The sequence below is a fragment of the Colletotrichum spaethianum genome, assembly GCF_022836535.1.
Source record: "Colletotrichum spaethianum MAFF 239500 DNA, contig42, whole genome shotgun sequence".
In the NCBI taxonomy this organism is placed as follows: Eukaryota; Fungi; Ascomycota; class Sordariomycetes; order Glomerellales; family Glomerellaceae; genus Colletotrichum; species Colletotrichum spaethianum.
Window position 1 is genome coordinate 24,462 of NW_026054812.1, and position 18,787 is coordinate 43,248.

General features: G+C 53.3%; 7 protein-coding genes across 7 annotated transcripts; 3 read left to right on the forward strand and 4 right to left on the reverse strand.

Annotated features, from left to right (window-relative positions):
• Positions 1-146: 146 nt before the first annotated feature.
• Positions 147-647, reverse strand: ColSpa_11063 (V-type proton ATPase subunit H; the record flags this gene model as incomplete). The annotated part of the gene is made up of 3 exons (XM_049277275.1): positions 147-308; positions 369-469; positions 608-647. 3 exons carry the CDS (start codon positions 645-647, stop codon positions 147-149), a joined length of 303 nt encoding a protein of 100 aa, XP_049133232.1.
• An 828-nt stretch (positions 648-1,475) lies between these two features.
• Positions 1,476-1,798, forward strand: ColSpa_11064 (protein PET117, mitochondrial; the record flags this gene model as incomplete). The annotated part of the gene is made up of 2 exons (XM_049277276.1): positions 1,476-1,575; positions 1,626-1,798. The coding sequence occupies 2 exons, from the start codon at positions 1,476-1,478 to the stop codon at positions 1,796-1,798; spliced, it is 273 nt and encodes a 90-aa protein (XP_049133233.1).
• A 684-nt stretch (positions 1,799-2,482) lies between these two features.
• ColSpa_11065 (DNA-directed RNA polymerase II subunit RPB2) lies at positions 2,483-6,378 on the reverse strand (the record flags this gene model as incomplete). The annotated part of the gene is made up of 3 exons (XM_049277277.1): positions 2,483-2,645; positions 2,708-3,915; positions 3,991-6,378. The coding sequence occupies 3 exons, from the start codon at positions 6,376-6,378 to the stop codon at positions 2,483-2,485; spliced, it is 3,759 nt and encodes a 1,252-aa protein (XP_049133234.1).
• Positions 6,379-6,866: 488 nt separating this feature from the next.
• Positions 6,867-7,131, reverse strand: ColSpa_11066 (uncharacterized protein; the record flags this gene model as incomplete). The annotated part of the gene is given in 2 exon segments (XM_049277278.1): positions 6,867-6,891; positions 6,911-7,131. The coding sequence occupies 2 exon segments, from the start codon at positions 7,129-7,131 to the stop codon at positions 6,867-6,869; spliced, it is 246 nt and encodes an 81-aa protein (XP_049133235.1).
• Positions 7,132-7,817: 686 nt separating this feature from the next.
• ColSpa_11067 (putative endonuclease LCL3) lies at positions 7,818-9,092 on the forward strand (the record flags this gene model as incomplete). The annotated part of the gene is made up of 5 exons (XM_049277279.1): positions 7,818-7,849; positions 7,913-8,161; positions 8,216-8,277; positions 8,329-8,726; positions 8,904-9,092. 5 exons carry the CDS (start codon positions 7,818-7,820, stop codon positions 9,090-9,092), a joined length of 930 nt encoding a protein of 309 aa, XP_049133236.1.
• A 357-nt stretch (positions 9,093-9,449) lies between these two features.
• Positions 9,450-10,952, reverse strand: ColSpa_11068 (indoleamine 2,3-dioxygenase; the record flags this gene model as incomplete). Its single annotated transcript, XM_049277280.1, has 1 exon — positions 9,450-10,952. One exon carries the CDS (start codon positions 10,950-10,952, stop codon positions 9,450-9,452), a length of 1,503 nt encoding a protein of 500 aa, XP_049133237.1.
• Positions 10,953-13,252: 2,300 nt separating this feature from the next.
• Positions 13,253-15,110, forward strand: ColSpa_11069 (twinfilin; the record flags this gene model as incomplete). Its single annotated transcript, XM_049277281.1, has 5 exons — positions 13,253-13,303; positions 13,368-13,455; positions 13,493-13,755; positions 13,817-14,422; positions 14,475-15,110. The coding sequence occupies 5 exons, from the start codon at positions 13,253-13,255 to the stop codon at positions 15,108-15,110; spliced, it is 1,644 nt and encodes a 547-aa protein (XP_049133238.1).
• Positions 15,111-18,787: the final 3,677 nt, after the last annotated feature.

An 18,787-nucleotide genomic window follows, 5' to 3' on the forward strand; every position in this document is an offset into this window, starting at 1 on the left:
TATTACGACCGTGTCGAACAATCCGCGTGTCTGCAGCCCCTCCGCAAGACCATTGGCTTCGTTCGTGTTTACTCTGGATGTGTACCGTAGTTCGGGTCCCGCACTATCGAGCATGTTTGCGATGCCATGCGGCAGGTTGAAGTTGCTCATGCGGCGCTTGGAGCAACAGGCTTGACCTCGAAAACGGCTTTCAAGAGATCAGCAACGACCTTGTCCTGGCTCTTCTTTCCAGCATCCTTAATCTCCTTGATCTTCCCCTCGGCCTCCTTGTTCGCCTCGTCCTCGGCTGCCTTGTTTCCTTGAGAGTGCTACAAGCATTCATTAGTCTGTCATCTCCATTGCCGCCCTTTGTAACATGGATTCCGTACCTCGGACTCGAACTTCTTGAACTCTTCCTCCTTGGAGTTGCGGTACGCCTCAATTTCCTTCTTGGCTTCGTCGCGGGCTTCCTTTACCCTCTTTGTGCGGACTGAATGGACACAGCGTAAGCATATAACAACATGTTATCGGGTTGCATCGATTTAGGGGACCTACACTCTCGGGCTATAGATACGTTGATTAGTACGTGTAGGTTGAGCCAGTACGATTCCGACCGAGAACAACGTACCTTTCTGGACAATCTTGGAGGCTTCTCTCTCCGCCTGCATCCCTCACGTTAACAACAAGGCCCATGGCATGACTTGCGACAAGGTGCACGTACGTCCAGAAGGGTCTGGATACCGGCCGAGTTCTGAGCCGACTGTAGAGTGTCGAGTTAGCATGCTGCCCGCCAGAAGGATAACGTTTCGCATTGGCATCAGGCATCCTAACCATTGTGTAGTATCGTCGTAGGTGAAACTGGTGAGCGTAAAGCAGAAATCGACCTAAAGGAAGAGGAGGGGTTTCGATACGTTGGCCGATGGATGTCGCGAGGAGAGCGAAACGAATTGGGGAGAGGTAGTGATAACTGTAGTTGTCGACAAACACAAGCAGTAGGAGAGGCAGCTCCAGTAGTAGGATGAGGTGTGTCGGCGTCGATACGTAAGGCAAGGTAGGGAACGGTACGTAGCCAGAATCACAGTGCTCAATTGTAAGCACCTGAGTACTGTGCATAGGTACTTACAGAGCGCAGTACGCTCCCCTCGACCTATGCCTGCAGCAGAGTGGAACGATAGGCAGTCAAAGACCCACCCAAAGTACCTACCTAGTTTTCATAGCTGTGAGTATGCAACTAACCGTGCCAGACACACTAGCATTGACCTCAACCTCGCCAGCATTTGGGTACATCCCCAGATGTACCCCCGTAGCCTCAGAGTGTCCATCAGTTTACGCTGGATTCGACTCGCACGGCGGGAGCTGCTCTCTGAGGACGAGGCTCAAATCCCGATATAAGACCACTTCGACCACAGTATTCGAGGTCACAGCTCCGAGGAGCGCAAACACTGAGCCATCACCAGCTTGAAGACCAGGAACCAGTCCAATTGTAGTTGGCTATCATGTCCCGGGCCTCGAAACTTACCCTCGCGGCGACGTCGCTCTTTGCTGCTAGCACCATCGTCATCGTCCACTTTCAGCAAAAATTCGAGAAAGAGGCACGTACTTCTTTGCGCGAAGGACCAAGACCTTCAAAAAACTAGCTGACCAAGTATCCTTACAGGCCATGCACCAAGGTGTTGTTCGCGACATTGAGCAGCAGCGCATTAAGCGAGAGCGCCAACTCGACTTCGATATGCAGCGCGCTCTCGAAGAAGAGTACAAACGAGAGCAGACGGTCCGAGATGCGACTGCGGCCATACCACCCGACCACAACGGCCGGTAGCGCCAGCCTTGACAAGCAACCTGGCCTCGCTCTGTTGACGATACTGGCGTGTTGACTGGTGGCACATTCGGCCCCTTGTAAGACAGAGGACATGCTGTAGGATACAGGAACTGGAGGACCTCAAAGACGAATGGAAAAGCAGGACTCAGAGATATTCCAATAATTCGACCCAAACCAGGCTAGGAGAGGATTTGGGCACATCGACTGATATCGGCTCTAAGCGCAACTGCTATTGCCTCTTCCCGGCGTCACCATCCTGCTGGAGCTGCTATCGTGATGGCTTCGGGCACTTTGGATGCCTGGGGTGATTGACTTGCAGGTCGGCCATCGAGTTGGGTATCGGTGTTTGCGTGTATATCATCACTTGTACAAACAATGTATCAAAAGTTTAGAGGCATCGAACATCCTGTTCGTCTTAAATGCCTACCCTATCTATCCTTTTTAGCTTTTTGTAATAGTACATGTCATTACTGCAAGACACGTAGAGGCGTCCATCTGTCATTCTACCACCTGCCGATAATATGGCTCGGGTGGCTAGAACTGTTGCCCAGCCTCTAAGACGCCAAATGCAATCACCCAGAAGACTCCAGCGGCTATCTTCTCAACCCCATCAGACTTCAAAGACGCAGCCTTCCTTACGCGAACGCGTTTTCAGTGCTTTACCCCCTCATGCCGCGATCTCCTTTACCTGATAGAGACTCCGGACCTGTTAGTGAACATGCGAGCCGCGATGTTCATCGACTGCAGCTCCTGGAAGAGAAGTTTCGCCGCATAGGGAATATGAATCTGCGCAATCTTCGTCTTGTTCTTGCATGGCCGGCACTCAAATGACTGCTTCGAGAGGTTTCTGTTATCTGGTTAGCACACTGCTCTACTTCATTGCGGGGTGTGTGGAGAGAGAAAGCTTACGCGATAGGCGTCATCAAGCCGCAAATCTCGCAAACGTGTACTCGGAATGCATCAGAGACTTCGAACAGTCTCTCCTTGAGGAAGGATGCAGCACCGTGAGCAATCATACAATCACGCTCCATCTCTCCGAAACGTAGACCACCATCGCGGGCACGACCTTCGACGGGCTGTCTGGTCATGATCTGAACGGGACCACGAGCACGAGCGTGGATCTTGTCATCAACCATGTGACGCAGGCGCTGGTAGTACGTCGGTCCAAAGAAGACTTGGGCTCGCAGCTTGCGCCCAGTATGGCCATTGTACATGATCTCAAAGCCTCTCGACTGATATCCCTGGTCTCGGAGGAGCTGTGAGACTGAGTCGACTGTCACGTCCGTGAAGGGTGTGGCATCACCCTCCATGCCCTTCAAGGTCGAGACCTTACTAAGCAGACACTCAATCAAATGGGCAATGGTCATACGAGACGGAATGGCGTGTGGGTTGATGATGATATCCGGCGTGATGCCCTCGGCAGTGAAGGGCATGTCCTCTTGTCGGTAGGTGACACCAATGGTACCCTTCTGACCGTGACGCGACGCGAACTTGTCACCAATCTGCGGAATCTTGGTTGTCCTAACACGGACCTTGACGTACCGGAGACCATCTTGGTTAGTGGTAACAATGACCTGGTCTACGATACCATTTTCGGTACTTCTGAGGGGAGTAGACGCGTCACGCTTGACATGCTGGGTTGTCCGCTGGCCGAGTTCCGCGTTGTCCGGGCTGATGGGCGACGTTTTTCCGATGATGATGTCTTCTCCTGAGACACGGACACCAGGGGCCACGATACCATCGTCGTCCAGCTTGTCATATGTGCCGTGTTTCAGGCGCAACGTGTCACTCCTGAACGGCTTCTCAAACTGCTCGACCAGGTTGATTCCCACACGCTTCTCACAGTCCGTGTAAGATCGGAAGAACAGACTTCGGAAGAGGCCACGATCGATGCTGCTCTGATTCATAATCACGGAATCCTCCTGGTTGTAGCCTGAGTAACAGGCAATGGCGACGATGGCGTTTTGACCGGCTGGCAGTTCTCTGAACTTCAGAAACTCCATGGATCGGGTAGTAGCAAGCGGCTTTTGTGGGTAGTAGAGAATGTTGGCCATGGTGTCCATCCTGCGCGTGTAGTTGGTCAGGAAGAAGCCCATGGCTTGCTTGCCCATGGCAGACTGGTAAGTGTTACGAGGAGACTAGTAAAATCGTTAGTCAGTGCAAGGGTGGAAGATATTGAGAAATTAACGTACCTGGTTATGATCGGGGAAGGGAATGATACTAGCGCAGATACCCAGTAGCATACTTGGGTGAATTTCGCAATGGGTATACATGTGCGTTGTGGGGTTGATCTTAGTCTTCAAACGACTGTTGGGGCCATCCGTGTTGTCCTCGACCACTTGACCTTGTTTTTGCAGCCGGTAGATCTCCAGGTCCTCGGGAGTCATGCAAATCATAGCCGTCTCCTCCTCTTCGGCGTCGAGGTACTCGATGACTCCACTATGAGCAAGTGATTCCCATGTGATCTTGTCGGCTGGGTTGTCCGGCGGATTCTCTTGCTGGTCGCGCATCTCGTTGACCGTCGCCTTTTGCAGCACAAGTGAGCCCTGGGGTACAATGCCATTTGCGCTTTGCTCCACAACGAATACAGGTCTCATGACCCTACCAGCATCGGAGAAGATCTTGAACTCGCGGTCTCGGATGTCACGGACGAGAGACACCTCATGAGAGATGACATTTCGCCGACGGGTACCCTGAACATCAGGCACCAGGATTCTTGGGTCTTGATGAACTCCAACCCAAACTCCATTAAGAAAGACCTTAGTAGCGTTGGGATATCTCAGCGGCTCGTACTCCTCGAGCACTTCCATGCCTCTTTGAATCATGTAGTCAATGATGGGCTCAGCAGGCGTGCCTACACTGACATAGCACATGAGTGACAGGTTCTTGACGAGACCACAAGCTTGACCTTCTGGAGTTTCGGCAGGGCACACCAAGCCCCAATGGGTGTTGTGTAGCTGTCGGGGCTTCGCTAGCTTGCCGTCACGACCGATAGGCGTATTTGTGCGACGAAGATGGGACAGGGTGGACGCGAAAGTGTAACGGTTCAACACCTGAGACACACCGGCCGTTGAACTCATGGCCTTCTTCTGGTCTCCCCAGTTACCTGTGGCCAAAGAGTACTTCAGACCATTGGATAGGGTCTGGGGCTTGACGCCAAGGGTCAGACTGAACTGCCGATTTGACTCAACGCAGCGTTTGAGATGGCCAGACAGCTCCTGGTTCATGCGGCGAACGATGTTGCGGAAGAGCTTAGCGAGTAGAGGACCAGCAAGGTCGAGACGCTTCTTTCCAAAGTGATCACGATCGTCAGTATCGCGTCGGCCCAGCGCACACTGGAGCAGCTTGTGAACCATGTAGCCTAGGAAGAATGCCTTCCGAGTCTCACTACCTTCGCTCTGCGAGATGTGCGGCAGAGTTTCTTTCTGCAGAATGTCCTTGGCTGTCCTCACGCGCTTTTCTCTCGGAATGTTGTGGTTGCTGCCTCGCTTGCCAATGAAGTCGAGTGCTACCTCTCTATCTTGGATACAGAAGGCCTCTTCGATGCATGGTCGCAGCATCTCGAGCATCTGGCTATCATTTCGGTCGTAGCAAATATGATTGAGGATATCCTCATCAGAAACAACGCCCAACGCTCGGAAGACGATGGCAATCGGCAAGTCGGCCTTGACGTAGGGCAGACTGCAGTGAATGGTCTGGCCATATCCACCCTTCGCTGCGTCGCCCTTGCTGTAGAGCTTCAGCATCATGCTGGAAATCAGTCGCGAGCCCTTCTCCAGAGCACTGCGAATCTCGGCGGTGTAGGAATAAGGACTTGGCTGAGCCTTCTTGAAGACCTGGACGATATTGGCGGCCGATCGTTCCTGAGCAATGAGAACCTTCTCACTGCCGTTGATGATGAAGTAGCCTCCCTGGTCGTAGGGACACTCGTTCAACATGAACAAATCATCTTCCTGCTCGCTGCTCAAGTGACAAATTTTGGACTTAACCATGATGGGCATCCTTCCAATGAAGATCATGTCCTTCATGTCATCCGACTTGTTCTTATCGGCGCCATAGTCCTCGCCACTTTCCTCCTCTTCCCACTCAAGTTTGGTGGGATGTTCGCCAGTGTTGGCAAGCTCGTCCTGCTGCTCCTCGTCGAGTTCGTTCAAAGGGATGGGTTTCTCTACCGCAATCGAGACCTTCTTGGTGATCTTAACGTAGAGTGGACTCGCATAGGTGAGGTTTCGATCGCGACACTCGTAGGGGAGTAACGTTGTGACTTTTCCGTCAGCCTCGGTAATGGAGGGTCGGGAGACCATGACAGTGCCAAACTTGACTTCATATCGACGGAGGGCGATGACCTTGTCGCTGTCGGACATAGGATTCGGCTGGTCTAAAGTGATTTGAGAGTATTCGTCAATCAGCTCTTGAACGGTAGAAGAGGTAAACTCGTCGAAAGAGTCGACCTGCTGAGAAACTAGGCCCTTGGACTCAAAGAACGAGGATATGACAGTCCAGCAGTCCTCGGGCGTGATGCTGGTGTCGTCTTCTTCGACGTAGCCATCGTAGTCGTATTCGTCATAGACATCAGCCATTTCTGCAGTTGGACGCAATGGCGCGCGTGTGTATGATATATCGTGGACAACGGCAAGACTTTTGGGGTTTTACTCGTGATCGATGGATATAAAGTCTGCCTTCCGCGTGTCGATAACGAAGGACGCGACTGGAGGCGGGGGTTGCGATCGATTGGGGGTTGGTGGCAAGAGGTGAAAAACCACGATAGTGATTAACAATCACGACGCAGAGCCCAGGCGATTTTGCCTCTTCAGCTCGGTCGGAGCATTCGCGAGGGAAAAGGAAACAAGACCAGTCGTGATTCTGGATGCCGGTGAATAGGGCGACGCTAATCGATGATGCGACGGTGGTAGGCGGTGGTGGGTAGGCGAGACAAACAATCAGCCTCGTTGGATGCTGTAATTTTCCACTTCCCAAAATCCCGTCCGGAGGCAGAAGGCAGGCTCAAGAGACGGGTCGGGAGGCTCGAGTGAACTCAGAAGGCAAGGGGGCAACACGCTAGTCTCTGTTAGTGCTGCTTAGGCTTTTGAGCACTGAGCGTACATCACTCACCAATGGGGGCCGCGCTTCGACCCGCAGGAGCCCCATAACAGCTCCTGCATCACGTGGTGTGCTGACTGCTCCATTTCGATGGTGATGACCCTCCGCGGGTCGTCGCATACCATGGCAAGGGTAAGAAAGAGCAGCGACGTCCTACTCGTTTGGGAAGCAACGGCACCATCATCCTCCGTCCCAACAAAAGGCATCTGGGATACTTCGCAGCGTCGGGCCATCTCGAGCACATGTGCTCACTACAACACCTATCTCTCATTCAGCCCGGTCCTTCCACGCCCGTTTTCGATCCACATCAATCGGGACCAAGATGATCAAGTGACCAACCATATCAGGTACCGGAGCTGGATGGAGTCTGTTCCCCTCGTCATATTCCTCAGAACCTCTTGAGCGCGCTGACTGTGCTATCCGAACGACCGGTTTGGGGCCTTGAACTAGCCGTTTGTAGTATGTTGACGTTGCATCCGCACCCTCGGTGCTCTCCTGGCTGCTGGGTTGCTGGCTATAATCCGTTAGGATCTGAACTCGGTTAGATGGTTTCGCGGATGCGCATCGCCGGCATGCGCGATAATCAAAAGGTCTTCTGCGAAACTGGAGCTGGCCCAATTTGTGGGATATGCCCGGATACGTTCGTCGGAACCGTGCTGCCGCATTCGCTTTCTTGCCAGTTGTAGCCATTTCTCAAATCCATTCATCTTTGTCCAGCAGGGGTGCTGAGCATTGGGTGGATATTGGCAGACGTGGTGATACGGAGAAGTATAAATATGCGGCATCTACGAGCTTCCGTGGACACTATTTAAGCCAGCTTCTATTTAAGTAGCATTCGTTCAGAGGTTCTTTGGCCTGCGTTATGCGTATTGTTGAATCCTATAGCTTCGCTGCGGCCCTGAGCCTGCTCACGCCCACCATGGCTGCGTCAGGTACTGGCAAATCCACAAGGTTGGTAGCCAATGTCGTCTCTTATCTCACTTGAAAGAGAGAGCTGGCTCATACACCATACAGATACTGGGACTGCTGCAAGCCATCTTGTGCGTGGGCCGGAAAGGCATCCGTTAACCAGCCGGTCCTGACTTGCGACAAGAATGACTCCCCTTTGGACCCTGGTGCAAAGAGTGGCTGCGAGAGCGGCGGCTCTGCCTATACATGCACCGGCCAAGCCCCGTGGGCCGTCAATGGCCTCGTCTCCTTTGGGTTTGCGGCTACAGCCATCAATGGCGGCACCGAGGCCAGTTGGTGCTGCGGCTGCTATGCGTGAGACTACACACTGGGCCCTTGGTCATTTTCATGTACTGATGCTCAGCCCAGCATCACATTTACGTCCGGCAAGAACAAGGGCAAGATCATGGTAGTTCAGTCAACCAACACAGGTAAGGAGGTAGCTTGAATCGGTTTCAGAGAGGTGTTAATGCAGCATCCAGGTGGTGATTTGGGCAGTAACCACTTCGACATTATGATACCTGGTGGTGGTTTAGGGATCTTTGACGGCTGCACAAGCGAGTTCGGTTTCCAGTTTCCTGGTGCTCGTTATGGCGGTGTCTCAAGCCGCAGCGAGTGCTCTGCTCTACCTGCCAAGCTTCAGAGTGGGTGCCAATGGAGGTTCGACTGGTTCATGAACGCAGACAACCCCGACTTGTCCTTTACCCAGGTCCAGTGCCCAGCAGAGCTAGTGACTCGGTCGGGTTGTCGCCGCTCTGACGACGCCAGTTTCCCTGCCTTTCAAATGCCGACCAACACCAAGTGGGAGCCGCCGCAGTCCACGGAGGTGGCGGGGCCGAACGAGCAGTGTGACAGCACTACATGGGATGCCCAGAAGAAGGTTTGGCGTTCTCTACCGGCTTCTAGACAGCAGATCCTAGCTAATCCGTCTCAAAGTGTCCCTCTGGATATTACTGCAAATATGTGACCGACTGTAAGCTCGGGGGATATCCACACTACCTAGAAAAGTTTACTCACAAGCTGGTGCAGATTATTGGCAATGCGTTCAAGGCACCAGTCCCACGGCATCATCTTCATTATCAAGTCCAGGAGCATTTTCCACAACAAGCACGAGCACCAGCTTGCGATTATCGACGACGTCGGTTTCTCGACCAACCACGACAACCATCTCCACATTCTCAACCTCGGTTGCATCAACAACTCCCATCCCAGCGGGAGGAACGGTGCCTGTTTGGGCTCAGTGTAACGCCAACTCCTGGCCCACGGCTTCAGCATGCGCCGCTGGTGCTGCCTGCATCTCTTTGAACCCATTCTACTGGCAGTGCCAGCCCTCGGGAACATGACTTGAACATTTACAATCACTTCCATCGCTCGCATAATCAGGGGCACATCCCGGAGGACGTGAGACACGAGCAAGATTTCATCTTGGGTCTTTCGGAATTTCCGTAGAGAAGAACACATAATTTTCCAATATCAAGCGAGTGGCATTGTCTAATGTAAATGAAGGTCCTACAGAGACACCAAAACACACCCAGCTCTAGTGCATGTTGAGTTTCACGCCAACATGCCGCCCTGCGGCCAACCCAACATTCCCGGCATTGCATTAATAATGACATATGCCGCCAACATCATCATCAATAGTCCAAGTACCAGCTAGGCCGCTGACCTCAACTTCAACGTTGTGACCGAGCTGGTTGGGCTTGCCCAGGAAGAAGTCACCCTTGCCCTCGGATTTGACGGTCCTACTCATGAAGCGGCGGGTCCACTCCTCGATAGCAGGCTCGCCAGTCTCATCTCGCGCCTGTTTCAAGAACGGAATGAGGGCAGTCCCGCCGGTGCCTTTCAGATTCTTATTGCCCCTAGCAGTGTTCATATTGTCACCCTGAGCGGATTGACGCTGTCGCGAGGCCGTAGCCAGGTTGAGACGCTGCCGTGCCGCCTCAGGGCTTCTCGACCTGCTGCGTGCACGCACCTCGCGCGAGGGCAATATGATGTAGCGAGTGACAATGGCAATGTGCTTATCGCGAAATGCACTGAGCATTGCGAGACAAGCATCATAAGCCAGGCACAGGTTGCGGTCGTCCTTGCGAGACTCGACAAACTCGCGAATGTTGGCGATGCTGGAAACATCCTTGAGAAACCGGGCATGGGGGCCGGGCATATACCGGCGCATCTCCATGATGAAGTTGTGACGCGGCACTGGGGCCCGAGATTCACGTTCCGACTCAGTGGAAGGATTCCGCTTCTCTCCGGTTGGCCGATGGTCGATGCCAAGAATGACGTCGAAGAACTGAATCAGACTGCTTTGGGCGTTGCTGCCGCCGCTATACTGACGATAGTCCTCTTTTCCAGACCCATCGTCGTAGTTGACGCCATCCGGCAGACCGGCTTCGGCCATGTTCTTACTCCCGGCGAGAAAGGTGCGAATGCGGTTGTAGAAGATGTTGGGATCGCAACTCTCGTGCATGCGCTGTAAAATGTTGGTCAGGTCGGTGAGGCGCTCGGCAAAGGTGCGTAAACAACGAGTAACCGTCGCGGCATCTCCTTGGCGGGCGGCGGCCACAGCCGTCAGCATCATAGGGATGATGGGACCGCCGCGGGCCTCGATAGCCACAGAGACAAGATAGAACCATGACTCGTCAAGAGAACCAGTGAAGGTGTTGAGAGTGGCGAGGTTTTCAAGGTTGTCAATGTCCTCATCAACAAACAGAGGCTTGAAATTCCAGAGGCACAAAGCGGCGTAGGTAGCAACCGGAGGCAGCTCAAGGTGGTTGGAAATCTTCAGGAGGGGAATGGTGATGGGAGGCGGCAACTGTTCACATGGCTCATCGCCGCCCCAGATGTAGGCATGCGCCATGAAGCACAACAGGGAGTACGCTCTCCGCCATTCTGCGTCATGTTCCAGACCGATGGTGGAGAGGACAGGCAACCTGTCGACAACTGGGCGAAGCCGACGGCTGAGGACGAGTGCCTGGAGGTTGGCAACGACGGCCTCCCACTTGTTATAGTAGGGATCTGGCAGTCGGGTCAACGGGAGAACGTCCGGCAGGAATCCATGGGTCGGCGAGATTCCATAGTCGGACAGAACGGGGATAGGAGGGAGCATAATGGGAATGCTGCTGCCTATGTACGTGGATTTTCTTTGAATTGAGGCCGAGGTTGAATTGGTCGGCAGTGAGTGTCCTTTTGGAAGGCACTTGGTCGCAGATAGTAAATATTGCTGTGTGAAGAGTTGTGAAGACAGTATTCAATAAGGTCCTGACGCAAGGAGTATCCAGATATAGCTGGAATACTCCTCAGCCGTGCGTGATATCCTTGAAACTGCGAGCATTCAACAGGGAAGATGCGAGGCGAGTTGCAAAAGCTCTGTTGCTTTGTATTCTCAGAAACGATGTTGCTGTAACAAGAGAATGAGAGCGACAGCGGAGGCGGCGGCGACGGCAGTGAGAAAGAGAGAGTGGTGTGTGGTTTATTAATGCGCGCAACAGTCCCCGTTCCGCTAAGTGGGATTGGACAGAAAAAAGTTTCCAGGGTCTTCCCTCGAGCGAAATTTCGCACTTGAAGAGGGCATGTACACAAGGGATGACTTTGACACGGGAGAAACTGGGTCGTGCCAGGCTAGCAGAGCTGGGTGGTCACGCCGGGTGCTACGAGGGGTTGGACCGCGCAATTCGAAACATACATTGAGGCGCCTCCAGTCGGCGGGTACACGGTCTGGATTAGCGGGGTACGCGTCTTAAACAAAAGATACCTTGGGTTGCTGGATATTTCGCATGACCTTTGCAACCAGATTGCCGAGTGCCACAGCCCATCTGGGCATAACTTGGTTATAGACTGAGCGCCAAAGTTGAGTTAGACACAAGTGGCCAGCCACATGCATAGACGGTGAGGCAGACAAAATGAGAGGATGAAGTCGGGATGAGTCGTAACGAGAAACCTGCAGTTTGTAACCAAGGCAGACCTGTCAAGTATATTTAGAGCAAAGGTACTTTTGCTGGCAGTTGCTGGCAAAGCAGCGCGGGACCAATGAGTGGGAGAAGTGCGACAAGGGCCGAAGTAGTTGTCGATTTCTCAGCCGCTTCTTGCATGACTTGCTCTCCTTGTTGGCCCGATCAGCTCGATTCAAGTCTTCAGCCTCCTTTCCGCTACTCTGCCAACTTCTATGCTGGTAGGTACTTGGACAGGAGATGCCAGAGGAACGACCGTCAGTCAGCAAGAGTTCAAAGAGCCAGTTTAAGTCCCATCTTCTCACCACATCATCTCAACCTTGGTCATCAAAAATGGGTCACAACTCTGACGCCGGCCGGACCAGCGATTATGCAGCAGACAAATGAACGGCCTCGGTTGGTCTGGCGGAAAGCCGGCCAAAAAGTGACACTACAACGGGCAAATCGCCCCACGCAAGGTACGGACGATCTGCCTCTCGGTGTTTCCTTCACAACCACGGGATCCCCGTCTCATCGCGGCGTCATTCGACCATTTTCTAGGTTTCCTTGACGTCTATCGCCGTCATCACTCACACAATATCGTACATAGTGCTCTCCTTCTGTGGTTCGGTTCTTAACTCACGAGGCAAAGCGATCATGTTGTATCGGCCTCCATTCGCATCTGCCCAGTGCCACTCGCGCAGCAGCCAGTCAATCTGGCCGCAGGTCCTAGAGGTTACCTACCTGCCTGCCTACGGCTTCAGGACACGCGTGCATCGGTTTGTTGGCCAGTATTTCAGTGGATGGTCATGACTCCAAGTACAATCTGCGAGGTTTTGGATTTGGCAACATTCTGAACCCTGCTCCCACTGCCTGATTATACAAGACGAATGGCTGCTCGTTTGAACGGTATTCAGAAGGGTTGCAGGTGGGTGACTACCCACGCAAGGTGAAGATTCGAGATTGAAGTTTGAAACTCGTTATGAGTGAGTGAAGTGTGAAGAGTGTGAAGGCAGGAGGGACGATACGTACGTACCTAACCGAATTCAAAGGACTGACTCCCTGTGGGTTTTGCGACCCATGTCCCACTTTTGGCCAGAGCTACCTACCCACCTATGCGTCATCTGTTGAAGGAATTGGATGCGCCGGTGCCCAACCACCGATCCCCGAGCTCCAACATCCACCTCCCGCTCGTGCTTCAGCAACACAATTCGACGGAAGGTGATTGACGCCGTACCCTCCCCGCTGTCCGATCTCTCCTGTTGCCGTCTTCCGACCGACTCGATCGGCCGTTCGTTAACGTCGTGCTCGCCGCTGAACCACACCACACCGGGCCTCGGACCTCAGCGACATGCATTCTTAACTTGAGCTTCGCCTGTTACATCCCCGCATCCGCGTAGCCCTCGGTGGTGCCGCTCCCACCTCCACCTCCATCGCTCCGGCCTGAGTTCTCTGCCTCAGCTCTTGCCTCATCACCACAATGCCCGTTCCTCAGCACGTCTTGAATTGGCTCTACAGCGTTCTTACTAGCGTAACTATTCCTGTTTCTGCTCGTGGCGTCCTTCGTTCCCCAACTGATGCGTTGCCTTTCCCAGGAATACCACGATGTGAATCGCACCTACAACGATGTCGCACAGGCTCTCTCCCATTACCCCTCTCTATCGCCGCGTACCGATGTCCACAGTATGCGCTCTGGAATTCGGGTCATGATCTCGTCTAGAACCACTGCTGATACTGTACTTAGCCTTCGATAATGGCGCCTCTGCTCTCCTCGTCCACCTCTCCGGCACTATACCCGTCATCTTCAGAGGCACAACCTACCGCTTCCCCATCTCAATATGGGTTCCCCATGCCTACCCTCGAGATGCTCCGCTAGTCTACGTGACCCCCACCGAGACCATGATGGTGCGACCCGGTCAGCATGTAGATCCCCAAGGGCAGGTCTACCATCCATATCTTGTAGGCTGGGCCGCCTTCTGGGATGTACGTCCTCCCTGCCACCATATCTCCCGTCGCAGCTCATGTCTGACTGTTCACAATCTAGAAATCCACTATCTTGGACTTCCTCGCCATATTGAGGGACATTTTCGCCAAGGAGCCACCCGTCATCGCCCGACAGCCAGGTCAACAGCAGCCTCCCCCCCCTACTCCTCCTCCAGGATTACAACCACACGGCCAAATGCCTCCCCCTGTCCCGCCTCTGCCCCCGATCTGGCCCCTCGTCCAGCCAGCCATCCGCCGACCCAAACGGGTTCTCCACGGCCTCCGCCTCCGCCGCCAAAAGAATATGGCGCTGAGCCTCCATACCGAAGCCCACCACCCCCGATCGATGCGAGACATGGCCCCCCTCTACCACCTTTACCCCCAGGTGCCGAACGTGCAAGTATTCACGGAAGTTACAACGCCCATCATCCACCTCGGCCTCAGAGCCAGAGCTACTCCCGATATGACTCGGCACCACCTCTACCTCCAACCCCTGCCTCGCATCCTCCACCGCCACCATCGGCCTTGTCTCCGCGCTCTATGGGGGATCTTCAGCAGCAACAGCAGCAACTTCGCCATGACGCTGCTTCTCAGCCACCGATCCCTTCGACAGATCCTCGCCGCTCTGTCGCTTTCCCACCTCATCAGCAAAGCGCTTCTCAGCATGGTGGCCCCCTCCCGGGTGGCAACCGACTGGGCAATATCAAGCACAGCTACAGCAACGAGAACAGCAACTGCAGCACCAGCAGCCACCGCAACCACAATTGGCAAAGCCAGCACCACCTCCAGATTTACTCGACGAGCCGCTCACCTTGAGCATCCCTTCACCATCCTCCATCCCCGCCCCGCCAATACCTCCGAACCCCGAGAAAGATGCCCTGCTGCACCAAGTTGCGCAAATGCTCCACTCCCTGCGTCAACGTAGCCGACAGCAGAATGAATCCAGCATGGCAGGCTTACAGGCGCAGCGTACGGCAATGATATCCGCCTTCTCCACATTGCAGTCTGAGATGGGTACCCTTGGTCAAACGTCGGCCTTGCTTCAGTCCAACGCCAATATCCTTGTGGAAGCGCTGCGAAAGGCCGATTCTGTCATCGAGGGGTCGTCACGTCAGACTGCCCCTGATATCGATGAGCTACTAGTGGCGCCTACGGTTGTCGCTAACCAGCTCTACGTGCTGGTAGCCGAGGAAAAGGCAATGGGTGACACGATTTTCGTGCTGGGTCGAGCTGTGGAACGAGGCAGAATCTCACCTGCCGTCTTTGCCAAGACGACACGTTCCCTTGCTCGTGAATGGTACTTGAAGAAGGCATTGGTTCGCAAAATTGGGAAAGGGATGGGACTGACAGCATAGCGGTACAAGCCTTGTTCTTCGATTTACACATAGAGTTCCGTATCTTGTACACTCGGGCACAAATGGTATCTTATTTAATTCCCAACTTCAGGCCTGCGTGATAAATATCTCTCAGGTGGATGCGCTCAGTGTGTATCATCAAAAGATGCGCATAGGGTTTTTTGGGCTCCAAACTTCCTTGCCCGAATAGACTACATGTACCAATCTTTTTGAGCTGATACATCAAACCCCGAATTCTTAATTGTAGGCACGGCCGATTTTCTTCGCAGCATTTTACCAGCGTCCATTGTCTCTCCCATAACCTGGTTGATCACTCTCTGCATCTCTCACAACTGCGATTGGGCCAATGGTTGGGATGATGAGTTCTGCATTCAGCTCTGGCAAACAAGAAACCTCGAGACGCTCGCCATCCCTCCAGTTGGATCTCCGAGCCTCTTCTGGTGAGGAATTACACTTGTATTTGCGGGCTGTACCAGATAATGCGATCTCAGCTTACCTCCAACCGGATAGACCTCTTGACAGGTTGTGATGGCGCTGTGGGCTGTCGTCCGCCAAGTGCTGGTCATTTTTTTCCGGGTAGCCCTCCTGGAAAGCAAGTCGGACAACGGACGCTTAGATTCACTGCTTGAGAAGCGCTAACTATTGGTTCACTCGGATGAGCCGTTTCTGAGTACCTTTGTCGTCTTTGCGCTACAGCTCAGCATCGATTGAACCAACAGGGTCGACCTGATCGCGGGAATGCAACCGAGAAGATTCGATGAGCGAAGCGATGACGCATTGGGCGCTTCGGTAGACGTGTTCGTTCAGCCCGCCGCCCAAAACTTCCTTTATAGGCGTGCTAGGATGGGATGTGCAGCAACTTTGCTGCAGCTCCGCTTGCGATGTGTTGGGCGAGACATGAGGGGTGATCAAGGTTCCCAACGGCAAGATAATGAATGAAGTGTAACTTAAGGAGCCTGGCTTGAAGTTGGTCCTGTCGCCCCATTGCAGGGCAGCGAACATGACTGGCCGGTTCCAATTAGCCCTGCCGAACAGGAGAGTCGAAGAACGCATGGTAGCATAATCCAGGTACAATCACCAATAGCCCATTTTTGATGATCAGTATTTCTATGGCACTCAGCCCCTGCCTCGAAGGAAGAATGCCACGATGTTTGATAATATCCATTAGGAGCTTAATTTTGAATACGGCGCAGTAGTAGATGATGGAAATCGCACCGGCAATGCCGCCGCCCCAAGATGACCAAAGCGAACCGGCGAGTGACATCGACATGATAGCATGGTGTTTATAACGCTAAAATACGTGCGCAGGCATATGGCGGGTGCCGAAATAAAGCAAGAAAGCCCAGTAAAGGACCGCTTCCAAACCCCCGGCAGAAGGTCGACCAGAGCCCATGCCTGTATGCCAAGCGACATCTAGACCAGGATATTTGACTAACAGAGATAGCTTCCGTTACGATACTGCGGTAGTAATCTTCCGGCGTGATACGGGAGTAGCCTGCCGCCTAGAGACTGTACATGTTGGCCCAGTTGGAAGTGAAGTGAACCGCCAGCAGCGTCATGCGGGTGATGTTGAGTATGAGACCGATAATATGGACCCACAAGGAAGCGCTTGATGAGCTTGACGGGGGGCGCTATAACGACAGTGGCCAGCAGCAGCATGGAGCTCGCATCGATCTTAGAGCCGTGGTTGGTACCTGTGCTGATGATGTCTTGGTACAGCGCGTCGACTTGCGAGAGATCCAGGACCGAATTTCCGTTGTTGGCAGTTTTGATAGAGAGGGATTGTTAGAAAGGTCAAAGGAGGCCATGTTTTCGGCGGTGTCGAAGAGAGGTAAGAAAAAGCGCCGGTCTGCCAGTAATCTAATCGTTGGGTGAGTGACAGATTTCTCACTTGTATAAGATGTGAGTGAGGCCAACTGAATACCCTTTCTCCGAGAAAGGTGGCGAGAGGTATACATACTTTGGTAGTAATCAATGAATCTTGTATATCATACAGAGGAGACATCATTACAGTGCCGTATGGGCATGTTAGGAACCAGTTAGGCCGTATCTCAGAAAGGGATCCGTCTAGAACGTGTGAATTCGGCTGGTGTTGCTCAATTTGGCATTTTCACGAGACATGATGCGAGGGGATTGACAACCCGTTCCCGATATCATAAATAATGCATTCAACCGCTCAATTGTCGCACCGCATGCTTTATTTGATCAAGGCGGAATCGGGATATTCGATAAGCTCTAGTCGGAGGCAGAACAGGAAGGCAGGCCAGGCATTAATTCACACATGCAGGTAAAGGATCGAGCTGCGAGCTTCTTTCGCGTTACTATACCGGCGTTTGAGCCTGGTGCCGTGTTGTCCCTGTTTGGACCGGAAACAGGGACGAACGCTTGATCCTAAACCATTCAGTGACCAATTTGCGGGTAACCGTGGCAACTCTCATAGCGGCATGCGACTAGGTTCGTTCCTACAAATACAATCTTCCCGAACCCGAGGAGCCGAGACCAGGACGATCACAGGCTTTCCATGCTTCACTGGCACAGTGGGTCACCGGTCGCGCCCCTCTGATGCCAGTTCTGTAGTTTCGTGGATATTGGGCGAGGACCTGTGGCTGAACGAGATCTATCTCGGCACCTACCAGAAATTGTGTCGTAATGGCGAGGAGTGAATACAGTGCGACTAGTTTCACGAAGACCGGCCCGAGGATGATTATGAGACTCATGCCGTCAGATTAAGCGTTGGCCGTTCCCAAAAGCCTGTAGCTGGACTAGCTCAGGAGATAGGTCGTAGGATGTGGGACATTGACGGACGAGGCGCACGGGAGGAGTAGGGAAGACAAGCCGCCGCCTCGCCGTCAGGTCCAAAAGTCAATAAGGAAGGATGGCGACGACAAGACAGTCATGGAGGGTTGGCAAACGCCCCGTGTACCCAGCTCCGGTTCCGTTTTGACCCACTTATACTGCCGATCATGTCGGCCTATAATCCCGTAACTCCGCTTCTGACCCGGAGGTATAAACTAAGGTGCTCCGGCGCAACGGGTCTCTACCCATTTGTCGGGAAACAGGTCATTTTTTTAGAACTACGGTACGTGCTTCAGTTTAGGGGAGTGCGGAGACGGGGCCATATCTTCTTGTCTTACAAAAACTCCAAGCTGAGAAGCCTCTTTTTTGCGCTTCTGGGCTAGTAGATGAGAAACGATAGGTACGAAAACGTTCACCTTTTTTTTTTTCCGGGAACAGATGACAGGTCCAGGTGAATAAAGTCCATGTGAGACAAGGAGACAACTTACCGAGACCGCAGCAGTTAATCTCTCGGAGCAAGAGTTGTGAGAGGTCTAGCCCTCAGCATGTCTCGCATTGACGCTTGAGCTGACAGCCCACTGGCCACATGCCCGCCCGACATCCCTTGCTTCTTAGTCTCCCTTTATGGCTAGACTGAGTCCACTCTCTCACGAGGCACACGTCGACTACACTTCGTTTGACATGGACTGAAACCCTAATGCCAATTCCGGTGGCCATGGCACGATGGCTTACAAACGCGACGCGGCCCCCATCCAGAGGCCAGCGAGGCGACGGATGCTTGCATGGCGAGAAGTGGTGAGTCTAAAAGAGACCCTCTGCATGTCTCGAAATCTCCGTCATGTCTAGGATATCCATCGAAGCTTCAGGCTCTATGGGCGCTG